The 21,775-nt window shown below is 45.0% G+C and overlaps 1 protein-coding gene across 1 annotated transcript in view; it reads right to left on the bottom strand.

The window, feature by feature from the left end:
• CTSC (cathepsin C) overlaps window positions 1-21,775 on the bottom strand; it is a 38,245-nt gene that overhangs the window by 12,620 nt on the left and 3,850 nt on the right. Inside the window, exons 2-4 of the mRNA XM_008171842.4 lie at window positions 21,170-21,315; window positions 2,072-2,238; window positions 599-754 (exon numbers count right to left, since the gene is read on the bottom strand). Coding sequence (XP_008170064.1) covers window positions 599-754; window positions 2,072-2,238; window positions 21,170-21,315 — 469 coding nt within the window. The remainder of the gene's footprint in view (window positions 1-598; window positions 755-2,071; window positions 2,239-21,169; window positions 21,316-21,775) is intronic.

Genomic DNA, 21,775 nt, shown 5'->3' with positions numbered 1-21,775 from the left:
CTTACTCTAAGTATAAAATATAGGCCAGCATTCTCCCCAAGTTATCTATAGAAGGAGACACTGGGATGGGCAATTTGATATAGTGACAGAGAACTCCTTCTGATAATCTGCATTGTAGGTATTTCAGCCATGATTGTTTATGGCTGTTTTTGGACTGAAGGTTATGAACTTCCTAATTAACTTTATTTAAAGGATAAAAATACCTAACTGTCTGCCATAGCTGTGTGTGGGCACAACCTGAGTGATGAGTCTAATTCTAAAATTCCCATTCTACACCCATGTCACCACCTCTTCCCTTAATCTGTATATTCTGAGGCAATTTCAGGACCGGATCAAACAGCAAAAACTTCCATTCATTGGAAGTGCTTGCAAGACAGCCAGATATGTTTGGCTCATCAGGACTCAAACAGGCAAATATGCTGGCACTCAATCATACTATAAAGGGTTTGAATACATCTGGATTCCATCGTATATTATCTATAATCTGAACTAGGAGCTAGCTCCATAGCTGATGATAATCAGCACAGCTCCAAAGAACTCAGGCAATGATTCTCACCAGCAGGCCTCATGAGTGACCTAAGTAGGAAAACTTTAATACCTCGGAGCTCTGGACTTGAGACCTCCAGCTCTTCTAGTTAGTTCTTCCAGGGAGAGGTTTTCATATTCTTTGTATGTTGTTGCTGTCCAGGATTTCTGAACAGTATTGATAGCTTTCACGAAGTCAAAGTTGTGTACATAAGGCCTCCTTGAAAACCTGCAGACAATCAGGAACAGTACAATAAGATAAAAGTTTGGCCTGAAGACTACTCACTAGTCACACAACTGCTGTGATTAGACAATTTAACACTTTGCCACTCGGTTAGGAGCAGGCTCTTGTAAACCAGCTGTAATCCTGAAGTATGGTCTACCCTACTGACCTATATTGGCATAACGACATTGCTCAGGGGTGTGAAAAACCCACCCCTCGAGCGTCATAGTTATAGTGACTCCTTGCCCCTGGTGTAGACAGCACTCCCGCAGACATAGCTACCACCTGTTGGGGAGGTGGATTAACTATGCCGACAGGAGAACTCTCTCCAGACAGCTTACTGTCTTCATTAAAGCACTATAGCAGCGCAGCTGAGCCGAAACAGCGTTTTAAGCATAGACTTGCCCTGTGGAGTTGGGGAGAAACAAACATCAAGCCAATCATTTCTCCCCTTTTACCTTAAGCAGTCCTAGTAGTTTAAAGAGGACATTACATGGGACCATTTGCCTGAAATGAATTATTTGGATTTAAGATTTAAATTCAGAACTTTTCCTCTATTCTCTGCATTCAGAAAATCCAGGGATGACCACTTCCTAACCTTCTTCTTTCAAATTCCCACACCAGTGCTTTAGATCTTTAGTCTAAATCCATCTATTCTATTAGAACTGGGTTGATGCTAGATTAAGGTTCAAAGTTTGAGTGTACCTCAAGGAGCCAACTGGACAAGCAGACCAGGTTATTTAGACAGAGGTTCTCCAGCTTTTTCAGGCTGTGGATCAAATCTCAATCCAAAGCTTGACTAAGACCGCCTCTCCTCCCATTTGGATTTGTGACTGAATAATATTCAGTGACCATAGTAATTTCTTATGTTGAAAAGTAAGGATATTCACCACTTAGCTGTTAGCAGCTGGAAATGAGTGGCCGGCATCAGACAACACTTAATCAGGAATAACTGTAGATCTCCTTATTGCTACAGATTCTGCACTTTTAGTCCAGGAAGCTTACAAACATCTCCAGATCTTTTTTAAACAGATTAAATGTAGCTTTCCATTTTGACTGTGATTACAGTTGAGCTTAAAGACAGCCTGCCATATCTGAAGAAAATGGAAACCCTGTCCACTAAACTGCCCCATCACCACTACTTGCTTCCCCCAAGCCTAAGGAATTTACTTTCATTTGGACCACAAACTTGCCGTGATACTATAGCTTTGTATCTTGCCCCCAAGCCAGTCCACACGTTTTAGTCTGGAATTTAAAGCACAACTGCTGTTGTCACCGTATTTCAAAATAAAAAGTCATCCTCCATTCACTGTGTGCACTCACCTTTCCCTTGGTTTCTGATGAGGGAGCTGGTTCACATGAATGCTGGAGGGAGAGGGCGAAACTTTATTTCCGATAAAACATGCCCAATTATGGCCTAGCACGTCATGCACCCATCCTGGCAAGGTCTCATGGCAGTAACTGGTTACGTTTTGTCCTTCCTTTTTGTACTGTAAACCAAACAAACTCTGTTAGACACATATACAGCCACATCAAGACTCCGGCGTTTAAGGGGTGACACCTGTAATTTGCTATTAAACTGCTCTCCACAGAACAAGTACAGCTATATATCAGTTGTATTCTGGAAAAATCTTTTCCTCTAGTTTGTGAGTGGTGTCAACTGTATGTAAGCCTGGAAACAGGTTCACCTTGACAGTTTAAACAAAAATTTATTCTAGGCCCCATGAATGTTGATTCAAAGAAGGCAGCTTCAAAGAACAGGGTGATGTGTTACTGAAATCCATTTGCATATAAATGCGGTATTGATTTGCTAAATACAAATACTATTTCCAGTGCATTAAAAATTCAATGCTTCCCTGTTGTCCATCTTATCTCTGAAAGCCAAGACTCATTCAACATTACACCCTCTTGTATTTCACAAGTTAAAAGTGGGGTAAAGATTAAGTTATTTAATGAGATCAATCTCTCCGCCCAGCCTTATAGTAAAGCTTTGATATCATACTTTCTGGATTAACAGGGCTTTGAAAGCAGAATACTCAGCCTTAGAAAGAGAGAGTGTCAAATGAGTGGTGGTGATGAGATTCTGTTTAGGACCAATTTACACTAGAGTGTCTGGGGAACCACTGCAACTATGTTGTCACCTGAGGGTATGTCTACACTGAGAAGTTGTAGACAAAACCTTTGTCTTTCACCAGTACTTTAAAAAGCTCCCCCCCTCCCTGTGAAAGACATGGTCCTCCCTGCTTGGCTGCCGGGGGGTGGGTCTGGGTGTGTCTGTGTGTCTAGTTACTGCCTGGTGGGAGCAGAGTCCCCTTTGCTGTGCCCAGTGAGCCGCGCAGACTGGGAGAGGAGGGGGGAATGTGCTGAGGTGCACCAGGGCATGCTTCCCCCCATTTGGGGGGGTGGCTGAGGATACCCCTCATTTCTTGCTCTTCTCCCTCAAAGCTGCTCTGGGGGATCCCTGCTGAGGAGGCCAGCCCTGGCTCTGTCTCCCCACAGGAAGTTGGCACAAGGGGGGCCTGACTGAGGAAGCCATCCCCCTGTTCTCCCTTCCCTTGCAGCAGCTGTGTATGGGGGCCTGTCTGTTTGGGGGAGGGGACAGCTGTTGGTGACCACACCATACATGTGCGGCCCTCTGCCTTTGGGGGGGGGGGGGGGAGACACTACCTCCTCCTTCTCATTGTCTCTCCATATCCTTTAGGGCAAAGGAAAGACACAGCCTAGCCTCTGCTTGCTCCAGTTTCTCTGAAGCTATGGGGGTGGGGAGGAGCCATAATCCTTTCAGCCAGTAGCAACCCCACACAGCAGCATATGGGGGTCTGAGGAAGTGGGGGGGAGTTCGGCCAGTAAATGGAAGGAGACATCCCACTAACCTGGGGTGCAGAGGTTTGGTTTAGAGCAGCGGTTCTCAAACTTCATTGCAGCACAACCCCCTTCTGACAACAAAAATTACTGAACGACAGTAGGAGCAGGGACCGAAGCCTGAGTCCCGCCAGCCCGGGTTGGGGGGCCCAAAGCCCAAGCCTCACTGCCCCAGGTGGGGTAGTCAAAGCCAAAACCCAAGGGCTTCAACCCCAGGCAGGGGGCCTGTAACCTGAGCCCTGCTGCTCAGGGCTGATGCCCTTGGGCTTTGGCTTTGGCCCCAGGTGGTGGGGCTTCAGCTTCAGCCCTCAGCAAGTATAAAGCCAGCCCTGGAAACCCCATTAAAAAGGGGTCACAATCCACTTTGGGGTCCCGACCCACAGTTTGAGAACCCCTGGTTTAGAGGAAGTGTGTGTGTGTGGGTGGGTGGGCTCCTGAGCTGAATCAGGAGCAAAAGCAGCTGTTGCTGTTTCCTGGGGATTTCCTGGGTAACCTGCTATTGGAAGGAGGCTGTAGGGAGTTCCCAGGGCAGAGGCAGGGCCAGATTAACCTTTTGTGGGCCCGGTGCCAAACATATTTTTAGGCCCCCAGGGAGGCAATGGAGCATGGTGTGGGAAGGTCAGTCCCCAGAGCGAGGGGCCAGCCGGAAGCAATGGGGCCTGGCACGCAAGGGCAGCCCCGCTCCGCCCACTGCAATGGCACTATTTACAAACCGGCAGTTGCCAGACGCACAGTGGCCTGCCCAGCCCTGTGCTGCCAGCATGTCCCTTCCCCTCGGGGACAGGCCTATGCCACACCACACAGCCCCCCATCACTCAACACCCCCCGACTCCCTATGGCCAGAACCGCCCCGACCCATTATGCCCAGCGCCCACCCCGACCCACAAATGTACAGCGCCCTGCACAAAGCCCCACAACTGCCCAGCACCCCCCACAGAACCCCCACTTCCTAGTGACCCAACACACAGATCTTCCCTGCCCCTTCACAGCCCAGCCCCCCACCCCGACCCCCAAGAGACCCACTCCCCCACACCCTGCCTCTCGGCCGCACTCACCGGCCTGCTGGGAGGCGACTGTCTGCCGGGCTGAGCCGGCAGCACAGCCAGGGCTGGTCCCGGGGCAGGGAATCGCTCCGGCCCCTCTGGAGTGGCACGATCAGCCAGGCCAGGGCCTGCCCCGGCCAGGCTCCCTCAAGACGCACTTGCCAGGAGGGGCCCAGCCAAGACCCCCACATTGTGTTCCTGCCCCACCCCCGCCACCTGACTGAGGCTGGCCAGGCTTCTGCACCAGTCCCATGCGGCTCAGCTCTGAGGAGACAGGCGGTAGGAAGCAGAGACTGCCCAGAGCCGGAGGTGCACTGGGGTCTGGCCGGGGGCAGAGAGGAGCCCTTGGCCAGATGGCAGGCAGGCCGAGAAGAGCAAGTGGTGGGCGGGGGGAGCCAGCAGGGTCTCGGGACACAAGTGGAGCAGACCGAGGCCCCTTCTGATGGTGGGGGAGGTGGGGCCAAGGGGTTCAGGGTGCAGGAGGGGGCTCAGGGCTGGGGCAGAGGATTGGGTGCAGGGGGTGAGGGCTCTGGCTAAGAGTGACAGCTCTGGGGTGGGGCCAGGAATGAGGGGTTCGGGAGGGGGCTCAGGGTTGGGGCAAAGGGTTGGGGTGTGGGAGGGTGTGGGGTCTGGGGTGGGGCCAGGGATGAGGGGTTTGGGGGTGCAGGCTGTCCCGGGGCTGTGGCAGGGAGAGAGGATTCCCCACCAGCCCCCTCTAACCGCAGCAGTCGGGGCCGAGGGAGGGGCGCCTCCGCCCACCATGGCAGATCCGCACTGGGGTGCCTCTCCCCCCCACCGCAGCCCTGAGCCCCTGCACAGGGCTTAATAGGCAGCCGCGCAGCTTAGAGGAAACTTAGCAGCGGGGGTAGGGGCACCACAATGCAAGTCCACCCAGGGCGCCATTTTTCCCTAAGGCCGGCCCTGTTAGCTTGTTCTATTCATCCCATCTTACTGTGCAAATAGACAGTGCCTGAGGGAAAAGAAATGCAGTCTGCTGAATACCTTGGGGTGTGTGTGTAGGGGGGGGGGAGGGGGAGGGAGACAGTCAAAGGATTTGTTCTATAGTCTGGAGGGATTCTCCACAACAGTGCTGGTAAAGCCCAGACGTTCTGTATCACAAGCAGAAAGTTATTAACTTTACATTGATAAACATTCACCGTGAGTGTACTGTACTTGGCTCTCCATAATAGCCTGAACAGTGCTGTTCATGAGGAGTATTGACCTTGAATCTTAACAATCCATATCCACCTGCTTGCCATCCTCCTTCTAACAAGCCAGACATAGGCCCACAGCATTTGTCTTGTGTTCAAAACAGGATGGTGGCAACATTGGCTGAAGTCCCAAGCTACCCCACTCACTATTTATTTATGTGATCTAACAGTATACACCTAGGTCCAACAGGACCTGCATTTTAATAGTCTAAAATTGCCTCCCTGTCTTCTTTTGGTGAAAAAAACTTCAGGCTTTCTTTATAAACCATGAAGAAACATAAGAGGTCACAAGCCCAATTTTATTCCCTTTGTTGCAGGTCCATCCGTCTTCTGGAACTGACTAGTTTCTATGTGGATCTTTTAGTGGTTTCATTGTTTTTAAGCAAATTAAAACTCAGTCTTCAGAAATGAAAATCATTGACAGATTTTATTCAGATGAATAGAACACCTTGGTGTATAACAGCACCATAAATAGGATATTACAATAGGAGAATGTGAAATTACCAAGTGACTCATATCCTTCTAATAAGCAGCCTTAGGCATTGTTCTCTTTCCTTGCCTCATAACATTTTCAGTAAATTTGAACACTCAACACTGAAATTTCATGAACTTAAGTAAAAACTACAGATTAAATTAAAAAGAAACCCCATGTCTTAAACCCACAGGAACTAGGGCTTTAAAACCTTCCCTTTTTAATGAGTATTGTATGCCAGTGCTGCACTGGTATAGCAGAATATACCCTCAAGCAGGCTTATTATAAGCGTATGCAGTTCAGAACCTGAACAACGTAGTCATGCACAGAACTGAAGATACATGTTCACTTCAGCTGTTTGACATGGGTGTGTTTTTAACACTTGGTAACTAACGCGTAGACAAGGCAAGTTGTAGTTTTAACACACATTAGCTGGTCAAAGTAAACCCTAGTATGTGTTAAGAATTCTATGTCTATACTATGCCAAACGGTGAGGTTTTAGTATATTAGCTAACATAAGATCCTAGTGTAGACAAGGCAAGTTGTAGTTTAAACACTTTCTAGGGTTTATCTTGACTTAAGGTGACCACATTTCCCTATGCTGAATACGGGACACCTGGTAAAATTATACTCGTATTCAAGCCAGTTCAACAGCAATCAATCCGAACTATGCAGTACAAACATTCAAATTAACATCAAGTTGACTGAGCCCGTTAAAAAGAAATACTGCTTAGTTGGATTCTTTTTATTTACCTTCTTATCTTTAAGGCTTTAAGGTTCACATTGGGAGGGGTGACATACACACCCCTAGCCCCCACATACACAGGGAGAGGTGACACACACACACTCCCGTATACCTTTCTCATACAGCAGTGGTGACTGACCAAACCTCTCCTCCATGCCTGGCTGGGCCCCCGGGATGGACCCGCCTCTCCTGGTACCTGGCGCCACGTCCTGAGGCAAGACGTGTGTGTGTGTGGGGGGCACGCAGGGTCACCCCCCCCCCCCCAGATTTGTGGACAGAATGTGGACAGCAGCAGCCTTTCGGCACTGTGCAAGAGGGAAGGGATGGGAGCTGCTTCCAGCTGGGGGGAGAGGGAGGGAAGAGGAGGAAGAAGAGGAGGATGACCTGGTCTGTGTCTTTGCAGAGCTCATCTCTTCTCTTCCTCCCTGCTCCCTCCCCCCCCATGGCTGGAAGAAGCTTGTCCCTTCATGCCCGCACAGTGTCGAAAAGCAGCTAACACCTCCAGGCTGCTGCTGGCCACTGACATAAAGCCAGCCCCCTCTGGCTACAGCATGGGCAGGAAGGGGTTAAGCCCTAAGGATGCCTTGTGCATCAGGGCCCAGGGAACCTGACTGCAGGGACTTCAGCAAACGGGGCCAGAGAGGCGGCTCAGCAGGGGAGGGTGCCTAGGCTACGGAGCAATCCTGCGCTCACTGGGGATAGGACCTGGGGAGTGAGTGCTAAGCCCCGGAGGCTGCTGTGGAGCCTGCGGGTTTGGGTGGTGAACAGGCTGGAAATCGCTTCCCCCCCCTACAGCTTGCCCTGTCTACACTAGGATCTTCTGTTAGCCAATGTGCAAGCCCACATTTATCATAAAGTGTAGACACAGCCTAAGAAACGAAGAGATTTTTAATCAGACTATTAGTTAACTATTATAACCTCCAATGTGCAATTAACATTTTGGAGACAGGAAACTTTTGTTAAAGATTCAGCATCTCTGCCCCTTCAATTAAGGCAAGAGCTATACATCCTCAGATATACACAACCAATCCAACAAAACGTGGGAAGATAAGTTTACAGTCCTCATATCTCAGATACAAAGCAACAAAAAATTTCTTTTAAAAACCCCTTTCAGGCATACTTTATACATATGACAGGAGTCCAAAAGAGACCAATTTATTAAAATCCTGAGGTCATCTTTAAGACATGAGTAGCCTTGCCTACAAATTGTGTGAGAAAATAGTGTGGCATTTTACTGAGATAACTAAGGCCAGAATCAACTTTTGCAAACTGGAAGTGAAATTTACAGCAAAAACTGCTGTCAATTAATAGCACAGATACACAAGTGGGTTGCCAACTTCTTTGCGTTTATTTTTAAGACTTCTTTTTCCAGCAGAAAAACTACACCCCTAAGAACGTATGTAACGCTCTCCCTTATTGCTCAGCCCTGGATTTCTTCAGAACAACTGCTGCTAGAGAACAGTGACTTAAGATGAGAAGAGAATGCAGAGCACAGTCCACTAGAGGACACAGCATCAAACAGATAATGCAGCATTAAAATCCCATGAGATCTTTACTCCTGGGGGCATTCTGCGCCAAAACATTAAAAATTCTGCGCACAATATTTAAAAATTCTGCAAATTTTATTTGTCAAAATAACACTACATAACAACACCGGTTTCAATTATTTTGGTAATTTATTTCAAAATATCTGGCAGCAAATATGTCTGTAACAATACAGACACACACAAAAATTCCCCCAGGAGTAGAGAGTTAAAGAAACCCCTATGAAAACCCAGTTCCTATTTTTCTGCCCTCTTACCCCAGAGTCCAGCTGGGGGGCAGGACACCCACAACCCCCCCCCCCCCCCGAGCCCAGCAGCAGTCCCACCCCAGCCAATACACCGAAACCCCCTTCCCCCCAGAGCCCAGCCATGGGGACCTCCAGGCCCAGATACCAGTCTCCCCCTCAGAGCCCAGCTGCAGGGCCCCTCCTTGCCCAGATACCCACACCCCCTCCTCTCTCCCCAAGAACCCAGCCCAGATATCTGCACCCCCTTCCTCCCCAGAGCCCAGCCGCAGGGCCCCAGTCCCCTTGCCCAGATACCCACACTCCCTCCCTCCCCAGAGATCCAGAGGGAGAAACAGCCTGATGCTCGGTCCCAGGCTTGCATGGAGTTTCCTGCGCACTACTGCCTCCTTCCCTCAGGCCGTGCTGAAAATTTCAGCTGCCAGGAACCCTCTAGCTCAGCGATTCTCAGACGTTAGCAACCTGAGGAAACCCATTTTGATTTAAAACTTTTCATGGACCCCAATGCCTCCCCCCAACCCAAGACCCTACCCCACCTCTTCCCAACCCTGCTCCCAAGACCCTACCCCACCTCTTCCCAACCACTGAACAGCTGTTCCCTGGCTTGCAGGAGGCGCTGGGAGGGAGGAGGAGTTGAGGGAGGGAGGGGGAGGAGTTGATCAGCAGGGCCCACGGACCCCCTGGAGTACCCTCACAAACCCCAGTTTGAGAAACACTATTCTAGCTCCCTCTCCCTCCCCCCCAGCAGTGTCTTCTATGTGTGAGCTGGGCTCTGCTGGGTCCAGTGGCCCCTAGTGGCAGCTAGCAGCACTGCAGCCCATTTCTGTGGGGGAAAGGAAATTCTGCATGCACCATGTTAATTTCTGCAAAATTCTGCATTACGCAGTGGTGCAGAATTCCCCCAGGAGTATATCTTGCAACCTAATCTGATTTAAGAGCACAAATTCACAGATTTTAAAGCCAAAAAGGAGCCATCTGAACATCTAGTCTGCCCTCCTGCATACACAGGTAGAATTTTACCCAATAGTGCCTGGTGTGGAGGAAATATTCTTCCCTACTATGTAAATGAACACTAACTAGACAAACAACTAGTGGCTGAATTACAGCTGCCTTTAAAAACGCATCCAGTCTTCATTTAAAAAGACTCCAAATGATGGAAAATGTACTGCATCCCATGGTACTCTGGTCCAGTGGTTAATTATCCTCACTGTTAAGAACTTAAAACTTTATTTTCTGTTTGAATTCTTCTAACTTCATAGATTTTAGGCCAGAAGGAACCGATAAGCAGGGCCGGCTCCAGGCACCAGCTAAAGAAGCAGGTGCTTGGGGCGGCCAATACCAAGGGGCAGCACTCCAGCCGCTATTGGGGCGGCACATCCAGGTCTTCGGCGGCAATTCAGTGGCGGGTCCCTCTGGGAGCGAAGGACCTGCTGCCAAATCGCCGCCGAAGAGTGGAGTGGCGCGATCGTGCTGACGCGGCTTTTTTTTTTTTTCCTTCTGGGGTGGCAGAAAACCTGGAGCCAGCCGTGCCGATAAGGAACCAACTGACCTCCTGTATAATGCAGGCCACAGATATTCACCAAGTGATTCCAGCATTGAGCCCCTAACTTCAGGTGCAGTGAGAGCACATCTTGATTTAAAGACTTCTAACCATTGGATAGTGTTATACCTTTGCTAGATTAAAGTACTCCTTTAATGTCAAATTTTCTCCCTTTGTAGGTCATTCTAGATTATATAATTACAGTTGTTCCTGTTGAGCTTCTTATATTTCCCATTATGAAGCATGTTTTTCAGTCTTACAGATCTTCTCTGAAATCTTTTCTAAGTTTTCAACATCCTTTTTAATGTGTAGAGACCAGAACTGAACACAGTATGCCAGCAGTGAGCATAGCAATACCTAAAGAGAGGTAATACTGTCTTCCTGCTCCTGCTCCATATTTCCTTATTTAAATATCCAAGGATTGTGTTAGTTCTTTTGCCTCAATCATATAAACATTTAAAAGTTTCAGGAACGTGGTTCAGAGCCCAGCGTGGAATAGTTATGTTAAGCCAAACGTCTTTAACAAAGCCTAACATCTTGAACAATTTTTCCCCTATTTGCTCCTTTTCTCCTGTGAAATTTATAGTGAGATGCTTAAGATTTTTATTGAGAAAGACCTATTTCATAATTGTGACTCCAATTATGTGACTAGGACTCCAGGGCACGCTAACGGGCAATGCCTACCTAAATGTTGACAGAACGAGATGTTACCCAGAAGCATACCATTGCATGCTGCTACCTAACATTGGATCCACTATCTATACAAATGTAAACTACTGGACAGGAAATGCATTTTTGCACTGTCATCAGGAGAGCAGACCAGATAGCTATTTTGCAGCAGAAGGTGGTTTACGACTGAATATATTTATATTTCACACATTAAGGCTAAGCAAACAGTAGGTGCATGTTATTAAATCACATTCAGAAGTGTGAAAATTATTAATTTCAATTCACTAACAGGATTAAAAGATGATCCACAAATCTAATGGTCCAAACCAAGGTGCATTCAAATTTCAAACCTACCAAGAACATACCTTATTTCTTTGGCAGATCCTGAAGTCTAGGCCCACAACCAGCTATTACTTGCTGCAAATACCCAGCATGCACTATGTTGGTGATGTCTTACACCATTGACCCATGCTTTATACTTACATTGGTTCCAGCAAGTTCCTGTTTTGCTGGGGTCAGGTGAGTCCAGTTTGCAGCCACTTAGCAACTAGGAACTTTAGCCATCATTTTGTGCTCCAGAACCTAAACTGGGATTTTTTTTTAAATAAATTGGGCTTGTGACATTTTTTAAAAACACCTTTAATACATAAGGGTGGCATCAACCCCCCTTTTTAAATTAAAAAATTGTATCCCGAATGTCAAACTTTAGTCTTCCCTGGTTTTGCTGGAGGAGGGCAGGCCTCAGAGGTTGTATATTAGCTCATACCTTAATTAAGGAGGCAGAGATGTTGAGTCTTTAGCAGACTTCCTGCCCCCAAAATGTACATTAGTCACTGAGGTTAAATAGGTGTTACCAAAAACTAACATAAAAGATTTAAACACTGACTAAATTCTTCCCCTTTTGCTCAACTTTCACACTCTAAGCTCTTGTGATGTCACCGTTTTACTAATTCTCCAGTCGTTACGTGCTAGGCTCTAAAGATATGAATTTCTAACGTGAGAAACAAGCACTGAAAATTCACATTGTAAAAACTGTTCGGGTCTTAGTAAGAAAGGTCACGAACTCTTTTTTCCGCTTTGTAACTCACCTTTAAGAGCCTATTCTTTATGGTTGCAAACATCAACTTTTTAAATGTAAGTCAAGTATCCTTGATACTGAGGTCTGTCTGAATCTACAAATTGACAAACAGCTCTAAGAAATGGGAACTGCTCACATTCATATCCATGGGGTGTTGACTAATATCATGATTTCAACATGAACTCCGATGTAACTATTTCACTGCTGATCAAAGCAGGAAAGAAAGGAGATGCGCAATCATATTAAGATTTGTGAGTGGCACCTATTTTGGCATCATGAGAGAGCTGATGCTTGGGAGAATAACACTTATTTTATCCCCCAGATCTCACTCTACTGTTTTAATATTGCAAAGTTTGAAATTGTTTATTATACAGGATAACGGATAAACTTTAGAAGAGACTCTGTATTACAGAAGCCAGTTCCAATGGTATCAGTGGTAGGTTTGATATAGTGCACGCTGGATTTCAACATGTAGCATACAGCAATCCTATGTGGGCCTAGATTTCAGGACCTGTAGAAAAAACAAGATACATTCTTAAAAAGTTACATGACCCTCTTAATAGTGGGTACCTACAAAATTCATTAAAAGTTCAGTTTTAGAGGCTTAATCTTATTAGTCACCTTTAGAAGGGACAGCATAGCTACCTGCCTTATCTTTGCAGTGGTTGCAGGCCAGGATTAACTCCTATTGTGTGAAAGGTGTGAAAGTCTAAGGGCTTGTCTTCACATTCAGTGCTACAGTGGTACAGCTGCACTGCTGTAGCGCTTTAATTGAGATGCTACTACGCTGACGGGAGAGCTTCTCCCATTGGCGTAGTAAATCCACCTCCCCGAGAGGTGGTAGATATGTCAATGGGAGAAGCTGTCCTGTCAACGTAGTACTGTCTACACAGGGGGTTAGGTCGGTATAACTACGCTGCTCATGAGGTGTGGATTTTTCACACCCCTGAGCAAAATTAGTTAAGTCCATTTAGGTCTGAAGTGTATAACTGGCTCAAGTTAAATGCTCCTCCTTCTTTGGGACATCAGTAGGTTGCTATTTATGTAGCACACTGCAAATGCACTGCATGTCTTAAGAGACCACTGCTACAAGATCCTCCCCTTTTCATATGTTGCAATAAACATTCAGCATAAAACCTATGACTTGCGACAAATGGGAGCTCTGCCAAAATGCAGTAGGACTCTGCATTTTTAATGGATCCAAGGCTAAGGAGGTTGGGGGGAGGGGGAGGGGAAGAGCAGGATTCTAAAGTTCGGCCCACACAAAACGCTAAACACAAACAAGCCCTCCTTTGCTAGGTAATATTTACACAAACTACTGAAAACTACAAAAATATATGGATAAGCTCACCCAGTCCATTCCTTTGGCGTGACAACTCATTTCCCCACAGTGCCCAGGCGTAAGAACAAGTGACTTGTAAAATCAGTGAGATCCTAAGAAAATTTTACAGTGGGTGACTGGTAAGTAGGTTGCAAGAACAAAGGAAAAATATATATATATATATATATATATATATATATATATATATATATATATATATATATATATATATAAATCAATAGCAGACATGTATTAAGGTCAGACTTCTCATATATTTATCCTTAAGGCATAATACCCTGTCATAACCATTGTACAGAAGCTCACAACACTTCTACTACTACTGAGTTAGATAAATATTATGCCCAGTTTACAGAAAAAGAGCAAGAGCTAACGGTTAAATGACTTACCCCAGTACAAACTGCAGTTAGTAGCAGTTTGCTCTGTGTACACTAGGGGGAACACAGGAATTGTCATTCTGGATCATAACCCAGTCCATCTAGTCCAGTATCCTGTCTCTGACAGTGGCCAGTACTAGATGCATCAGAGAAAGGTTTAAGAACCCTGCTGTAGGCAGATGTCTGATAATCTCTCCTCCCCCTCACCGCCCCCACGTATGACATGTATGGCTGAAACCAGGGTAAATCTGCAGTGTGGAAAAGGCCTCGGTACTGAGACCAATCCTAGGCTCAATCCTGTACTTCTAGCAAGGTTACAGCTTAGCTTGTCAAAGGAACACTAAAAACAAACTCATTTGACTTTGCTGCAAAGCCTTAAACTAGCTAACAAAGAGATGTCCATGGAACAGTGGCGAGGCAGCCTTCATGTTGGTGTATTGCTCTTCTGCAGGGGTAATAATAACATATATATATATATAAAAACAGTGTGCGCTCAATTAGCTACCTAGTGTTGGGTGTATCAGCGCTTAGGTGACCCAAACAGAAAGTTTCTTTTATTCTAAAAAAATCAAACATCCTGTATACACTGTAAAATAAAAGTGTCCAGGCCTCCGGTTACAGACATGATGGTTGCACTGTATAAAGAAAGTAAAGATTCTGTTTCGTGCCATCTATAATTTCAAGACCAAAGTGTGTTTTAGCAATATCATGGGGCTTCTATAGTTAGATCTGCTGATATAGTGAATTTTACGACATGAATAGGAACATAAGGGACAATTAAACCTAACTTTGGTTTCAAAACTAGTTTTGCGGGGCATTTAATTTCTAATCCCACCCCTTTATCATGGACCGTTAGTAGACTCAAGGGTCAATGTATGTTTTATTTGAACTTCTGCTTCTGGTTTAGTTAACTCTTCTACTCAAGTTTCCCTCTGCAGCCTTTCCATGCGTAAAGCACTGATAATTCTGCAGAAAACAAGAGAAACCAAAGGGAAGAACTCAGAGGAAGAATGATCTTGTAATGTTAAGAGAATAATTTCTGCCCTGCCAATGAGCTGTGAGGTTCCAAAGTTAGGGTGAAGTGCATTTTGATAGTCTACCAAGCATTCACTTGTATTGACTAAAGTAAAAGGTTTTCAAATAGTAGAGAGATATTTAGAAATATGGTTTTGCCGGGAAAACTCTCCTTACACTGAGATTTCTAATATTTTACCCTTGCTCTTCGAGATAATCCCAGCAAGACAGAGGCTATGTCTACACTACACAGCTTTTAGCGACATGGCTGTGCCACCACAGCCGAGTCTCTAAGTCACGTAGTGTAGCCGCTGTTTGTCGGCTCTCCTGACAACAAAAAACTTCTACCCTCAACGAACAGCATTTGTGTTGTCGGCAGGAGAACGCACCTGCTGACAACGCGCTGTTTACACTGGCATTTGTTACGGCAAAACTTTTTTCTTTCGGGGGGTGGGAGGGTTAACACTTCTGAAAGACAAACATTTTGTCATTCAATTGCCAGTGTAGACATTGCCTTTGTTACCACCCTGCACTCTAAACAGGGAAGGCTAAAAGCTGATCTGCAAAAGAAAAAAAAGTTCCTTTGTGCCTCTTCTTTCTGCTTTATGCTGACTAACGTTTTGTTTGTTTTTCATTAGAAATTGAGTTCTTGTTTATCCTATTTTACCTGCAGAACTTTGTACTGATGAAATATCATTCTAGTAGCAACTAAAGCAATACAACAGGGGAAGTGATTTTTTCTTTCATACTGTAATAACTCATCCTCTCTAGATAGGTGCTGGAACTAGGGGTGCTGGGGGTGCTTCTGCACCCCTCTGGCTTGAAGTGGTTTCCATTATATGCCGGGTTTACAGTTTGGTTCAATGGCTCTCAGCACCCCCACTACACAAATTGTTCCAGCACCCCAGGGTGGGGGGCAGTAATACTAACTGGTGGGTTGCATTGAGCTGATGCAGTTATTGAAGAGAATGAAAGCTCTTGCTAAACACTCAACACTCATTCCCTGTTCAATTAAGAGCTGGATCCACATCTCTGGATCCTCCACAAAGACAAATAAGACAAGACTTGACATTCCTGGCATTTCCAGGGTAGCACAAAAACAAACAAAGAGTCTAAAAATGGCACATTTTTAGCCTATTTTTTGCTCTCCGGATCACCTTTTATTTTCAGTTATATCTAAACACTTCTAAGGATCAATGTTAAAATAATATTTTGCGTTTCAACTTGGAACGTCCCGAACATTTTAGAATAGGTAAGTAGTGTGCCTGGCACTGTGAAGTTAAGAGTCAGGTAGTCCTTTCCCTAAAGATTTTACAGTAGAAGATAAGTGGATCAGATCATCAGCTGTTGCTAACTAATGTACCTCCATTGATTTCAAGGGAGCTATGCCAATTTACATCAGATGAGAATGGCCCAGATAGCTTTAGATATGAAACAGACTAAAGCTATGATTCACTGATCTGCAAATTTACAGGAGAGACATGCTTTCCCCCAAAGCATGCAACAAGTTTATGTCCCTCAGCATCTTAACTTTCCAACTTGCAGCCATGAAATAGAGACACAACCTCTTCCCTTGTTCAGCCACTGTAGAAACTGCAAACTCTTGTCTAGCCCTTACAAAAAGCTGCATCAGGAGTTGTGAACACTAAGGCTATGTCTACACTAGAGAGCTTACAGTGACACAGCAGTACTGCTGCAGCTGCATCACTGTAAGGGCTTGGCTACACTTGCAGATGTAGAACAATGGGAGTTAAACCAGCTTCCGGAGACAGCAGCAGGGAAAAACGCTGCCAAGTGTTTACACTCTCAGCTGGAAGTGCACTGGAGTGGCCACATTAGCAGCTCTTATAACCAACAAAGAGCAGTGCATTGTGGTAGCTATCCCAGCGTTCAAGTGGCTGCAACATGCTTTGCAAATGCGGGGGGTGGGGTGGAGTGTGACAGGGAGTGTGTTGTGTATGTGGGGGGAGAGAGAGTGGGTTTTTGGGGTGCTGAGAGTGTCAGCATGCTGTCTTGTAAGTTCAGACCTCCCCCCCCCCCCCACACACACACACAAACACTTCTCTCTCACACACTCACAGCAGTCAACATTCCACTCTAATGGCTTGCTTTGTCCTGGAGCAGATAAGCATGCCGGCTGTCAGAAACTGAGCTTTGAAAGGGGATATGATTCCAAAACAATGACAAGAGTGGCCACTTGACTTGAAGTGGGCTGTAGTCCATGAAAGCTTATGCTCTAATAAATTTGTTAGTCTCTAAGGTGCCACAAGTACTCCTGTTCTTTTCACTTGACTTAAGGGGATTATGGGACATTTCCGGAGGCCGATCAAAGCACAGTAACGCACCACCTCGTTCACACTGATGCTGGGGTGTTTCAGACGAGGCACAGCAAGCGTTATGCTTCTGGTGGAGGCGGATTACCAGAAGCGCTCCAGCTGCAGAGTCCAGGCACACTAAGTGCCTTGCCAGTGTGGACGGGTTGGGAGCTAAGGCGCCTGGGGCTGCTTTAATACGCTCTAACTTGCAAGTGTAGCCAAGCCCTAAGGTCTCCGTATAGCTGCTCTAGGCTGTTAATTAAACCACCCCCAACGAGAGGCGGTAGCTATGTCGGCAGGAGAGAGTTCTCCTGTAGACATAGCGCTGTCACACTGGCGCTTCTGTCAGTGGAATTTATGTCGATTGGGGGGGCTTTTTTTCACACCTCTGAGTGACATAAGTTTTATCGACAAAAGTGCTAGTGCAAACTTGGGCTAAGCATCTGTACTATTTACTCATGGTTTCCAAAACGATCTTTGCCTTTCTTTTATAAACTGTCTCAATAATTGCCTTTACAGAATCCAAATGCGAATGGGACTTATTCTGAAATGCAAGTTAGTTATAATTTGCTTAATGATCAACTCAAATAGTCCCACCTAATGTTTGTAAGAACGAAGACGTTAACCCAGGTATGTCCTGCTGAAGGAGTCTGAAACATTAGTAATCAACAGTGGTCTAATAGCCTACCTATTCAATAAGCACCTTATGTCTCTAACTACTAACAACATCCGCAAAACCAGGAATGGATCAAATTGCCATGCAGTAGGGAGTCTCCAATTTTTTCCTCTGAATCTCAAACAGCTTCATTCTTCCTTGTTCATGCAAACATTTGAGGCCTAGTCAGAATACTCATTAGGTAGCAGTTACCACCACATTTCAAGGCACTAAACCAGCTTTCACAAACATATAAGAATAGGTCAGACTGGTGTTTTTATCAGTCTGACCTCCATGGTCCCTTGACTCAGTTAGTGCTCTCCAAATGAACTTTGATTTCACAAGAGCCAAGTTTAATCTCTTGTGAATGCTACTGGAGCAGCACTGTTACCCGGCAACTCTTGCACCAGGGGAGCCTATCTGTTGAAATGCAACGTGTTTACATTTCTTTCAGAAGCCACTTGCTGTTTCTACAGTTTATCAAGATGTAACCTGATAACTGACACTTGTCTCAACTGCTCACTTTATTGGCTCTTGAAGCAACTCTTCACATTTAATGTGAAAGACATCAGCCTAAGAATCCCACTGTCTGTGTCGGTCTAGTATTTCCCCTAAGCGTGTCTGTCAAGGAAAGTAACACTATTATGTTCAATTCTGGCAGGTGGAATTAATAGTTCCGTTCTAGGTGCGTGAAAGAAAACAAGCCAGTACACTGGGCTCCATTACCCTAGTAACGGCAACAATTCATAATTCATGGTGGGATACGTAGTGCCATGAAGTAATTAAAATTCATTTAAGGATTTACCTTTGCATTGTCCCAGGTGAACTGCAATGCAAAGCAAACATAACTAGATCTCATTCTTTCCTACTTTATAATCTTTAAAATTTCATAGATTTCAAGGCCAGATGGGACCATTATGATAGTCTAATCCAGGGGTAGGCAACCTATGGCACGTGTGCCGAAGGCGGCAAGCGAGCTGATTTTCAGTGGCACTCACACTGCCCAGGTCCTGGCCACCGGTCCGGGGGAGCTCTGCATTTTAATTTAATTTTAAATGAAGCTTCTTAAACATTTTAAAAACCTTATTTACTTTACATACAACAATAGTACGTTAAAATGTATTATTGGCACGCAAAACCTTAAATTAGAGTGAATAAATGAAGACTCGGCACACCACTTCTGAAAGGTTGCCGACCCCTGTTCTGAAGACCTGCATATACAGGCCAGAGAACCTCACCCAGTAATACCTGCCTCAAGACCATACATTCTGGTTAAGCTATAGCATATCTTTTTGAAAAAAGATATCCTGTCTTGATTTAAAGAGGTCAAGTGATGGAGAATCCAGATTAGCTCATCAGAGAGCTTTACTTCCCTCACTGTCAGACTTGCATAATGAAGCAGCATGAGGCTGTCTTCCAAGCTGCCCCTCTCTCTTCACCCCTAGCTGTGGTCCTTCCACCCTGCTGGGGGAAAGGGGTGGGGGGGTGAAGCTGCAGCTCAGTTTACACTCTCATGTAACATTATTCACCTCTAAAAAGGATTTGTCCAGATGGCGAAATTAGCCAGAATAGCTATTCTGGAATATATTTTTTCTGATTTTGTGTAACCCACTTTGGAAGCAGATTAAGCTAAATCAGAAAAAGGCACTTTTTATTCTGGAATAAGAATAGAATATCCATGGGGGGCGGGGGGAGCTATTCCAGAATAGCTACTGCACTTTAAATTCACATCCTGCCTTTATCCTGGGATAATTTCCCTATGCAGAGAAGCCCTAAAGAGCCTACCAAGGCCCTCTCTCAAAAGGAGGGCTATTTGCAATGCGTAAAGGCTATTTAAAAAAAAAACAAAAATTGAGGCTGTCTTTTATTCATTATAAAGAATCAAAGAAACAAAAGGACTGTTTGGGAGCCCATTTACTTTTAGTTTAATTTATAGTTAAATACAGAGTATTTTGGGATGGTATGGCTGATGCCCAATGCCAACTCTGTCCACATATCTATTCAAGTGACATCATCATAGGACCTAATCACATCAGCCATACCAACAGGGGCTCATTCACCTGCACATCTACCAATGTGATATATGCCATCATGTGCCATCAATGCCCCTCTGCCATGTACATTGGCCAAACCGGACAGTCTCTACGCAAAAGAATTAATGGACACAAATCTGACATCAGGAATCATAATACTCAAAAAACAGTGGGAGAACACTTTAACCTGTCTGGTCATTCAATGACAGACCTGTGGGTGGCTATTTTACAACAGAAAAACTTCAAAAACAGACTCCAAGGAGAAACTGCTGAGCTTGAATTGATATGCAAACTAGATACAATCAACTCAGGATTGAATAAGGACTGGGAATGGCTGAGCCATTACAAACATTGAATCTATATCCCTTGTAAGTATTCTCACACTTCTTATCAAACTGTCTGTACTGGGCTATCTTGATTATCACTTCAAAAGTTTTTTTTTCTCTTACTTAATTGGCCTCTCAGAGTTGGTAAGACAACTCCCACCTGTTCATGCTCTCTGTATGTGTGTATATATATCTCCTCAATATTTATTCCACTCTATATGCATCCGAAGAAGTGGGCTGTAGTCCACGAAAGCTTATGCTCTAATAAATTTGTTAGTCTCTAAGGTGCCACAAGTACTCCTGTTCTTTTTTCAATTAGGAAAGTAACCACACCCAAATTTGTCATTCTGGACAAGATCCTGTCAGTCCCTCAGGAAAGTATTTTCCCCATGAAAGACTGTCATTCCTTTTCATCAGAACAAAGGCAGGACAAAAGAGTGTCCATAATATAGCTGGCTCAGCAAGAATGTCTGGTTCAGCAATCCACACCCTTCACTGGTGAATAGTTTGAGGGTTTTTTTTAATATAAAGATACTTAGTAGTCCTTATATTGTGCTTTTCATCAGTAGATCTCAAAGGTGGTTAGTACCGTTACTCCCCTTTCAAAGGGGTGGGGGGGCAGGATGCACAGTTAGGTGAAGTAAGTTGCTCAAGGTCAACCAGCAGTCTAGTGGCAGAGTCAAGAATGGAACTCAGGTTTCTTGAGTCCCAGTGCCATATTCTAGCCACTAGGCAACATTGCTATAGGATGACCAGACAGCAAATGTGAAAAATCGGGACGGGGGTGGGGGTAATAGGAGCCTATATAAGAAAAAGACCCAAAAATCGGGACTGTCCCTATAAAATCGGGACATCTGGTCACCCTACATTGGTATGAATAGAAACCAGACTACAGATAGATTTTGCGCGGGTGGGGAAGGGGGAAGACAAATGTAACAAAAATTAAAACTTACCTTAAAAAATGCAAACCATTTATAATCATTTATTACAACTTCAAAGCCTTGATTGTAAATTATGGTGAAGAAGCCAAAATTGCCCAGATCATCTTGAGCTACAGCCACCTTCTGAAGAGTCACAACTACTTTTTTTTGCACAGGTCCTGCAGAGATGAGACAGTTTTTACATGGATGGGTTAAAGCAGAAATTTACTATGCCACTTACGAAGTTACACTACCAGACTTGAAAATAAAATACTGGCATTAGGGCTGCTGTGTAAAATATGTCTCATGTGACACACAAAAAGCACTAAATTGGCAGATAAACTTTTATCAGGATCAGTTTTTTGCTTGATATATTTTTCCTGTTGGTGCACTAGACTTCTTTCAGAGCCTTATGGTTTTTATATATCTGGGTTTAGCATGTGAGAAGTACTGAGCACCTGTTGCAGGAATAGGTTTATTTTACTGAAGTGGAATCTATTGCACAAGCTTCTGTAACTCTGGATATTAATAGCAGTGAAATGATTGGCCCCATCACAGCAAAGCTGGAAGTGGCTTCTTAACACACATCTGTCGCTAGGTATTATCAGCAAAAAGAAGAACAGGAGTACTTGTGGCATC

This window comes from Chrysemys picta, chromosome 1, assembly GCF_011386835.1.
Source record: "Chrysemys picta bellii isolate R12L10 chromosome 1, ASM1138683v2, whole genome shotgun sequence".
Classification (NCBI taxonomy): domain Eukaryota; kingdom Metazoa; phylum Chordata; order Testudines; family Emydidae; genus Chrysemys; species Chrysemys picta.
This window is presented reverse-complemented; position numbering and strand designations above follow the sequence as displayed.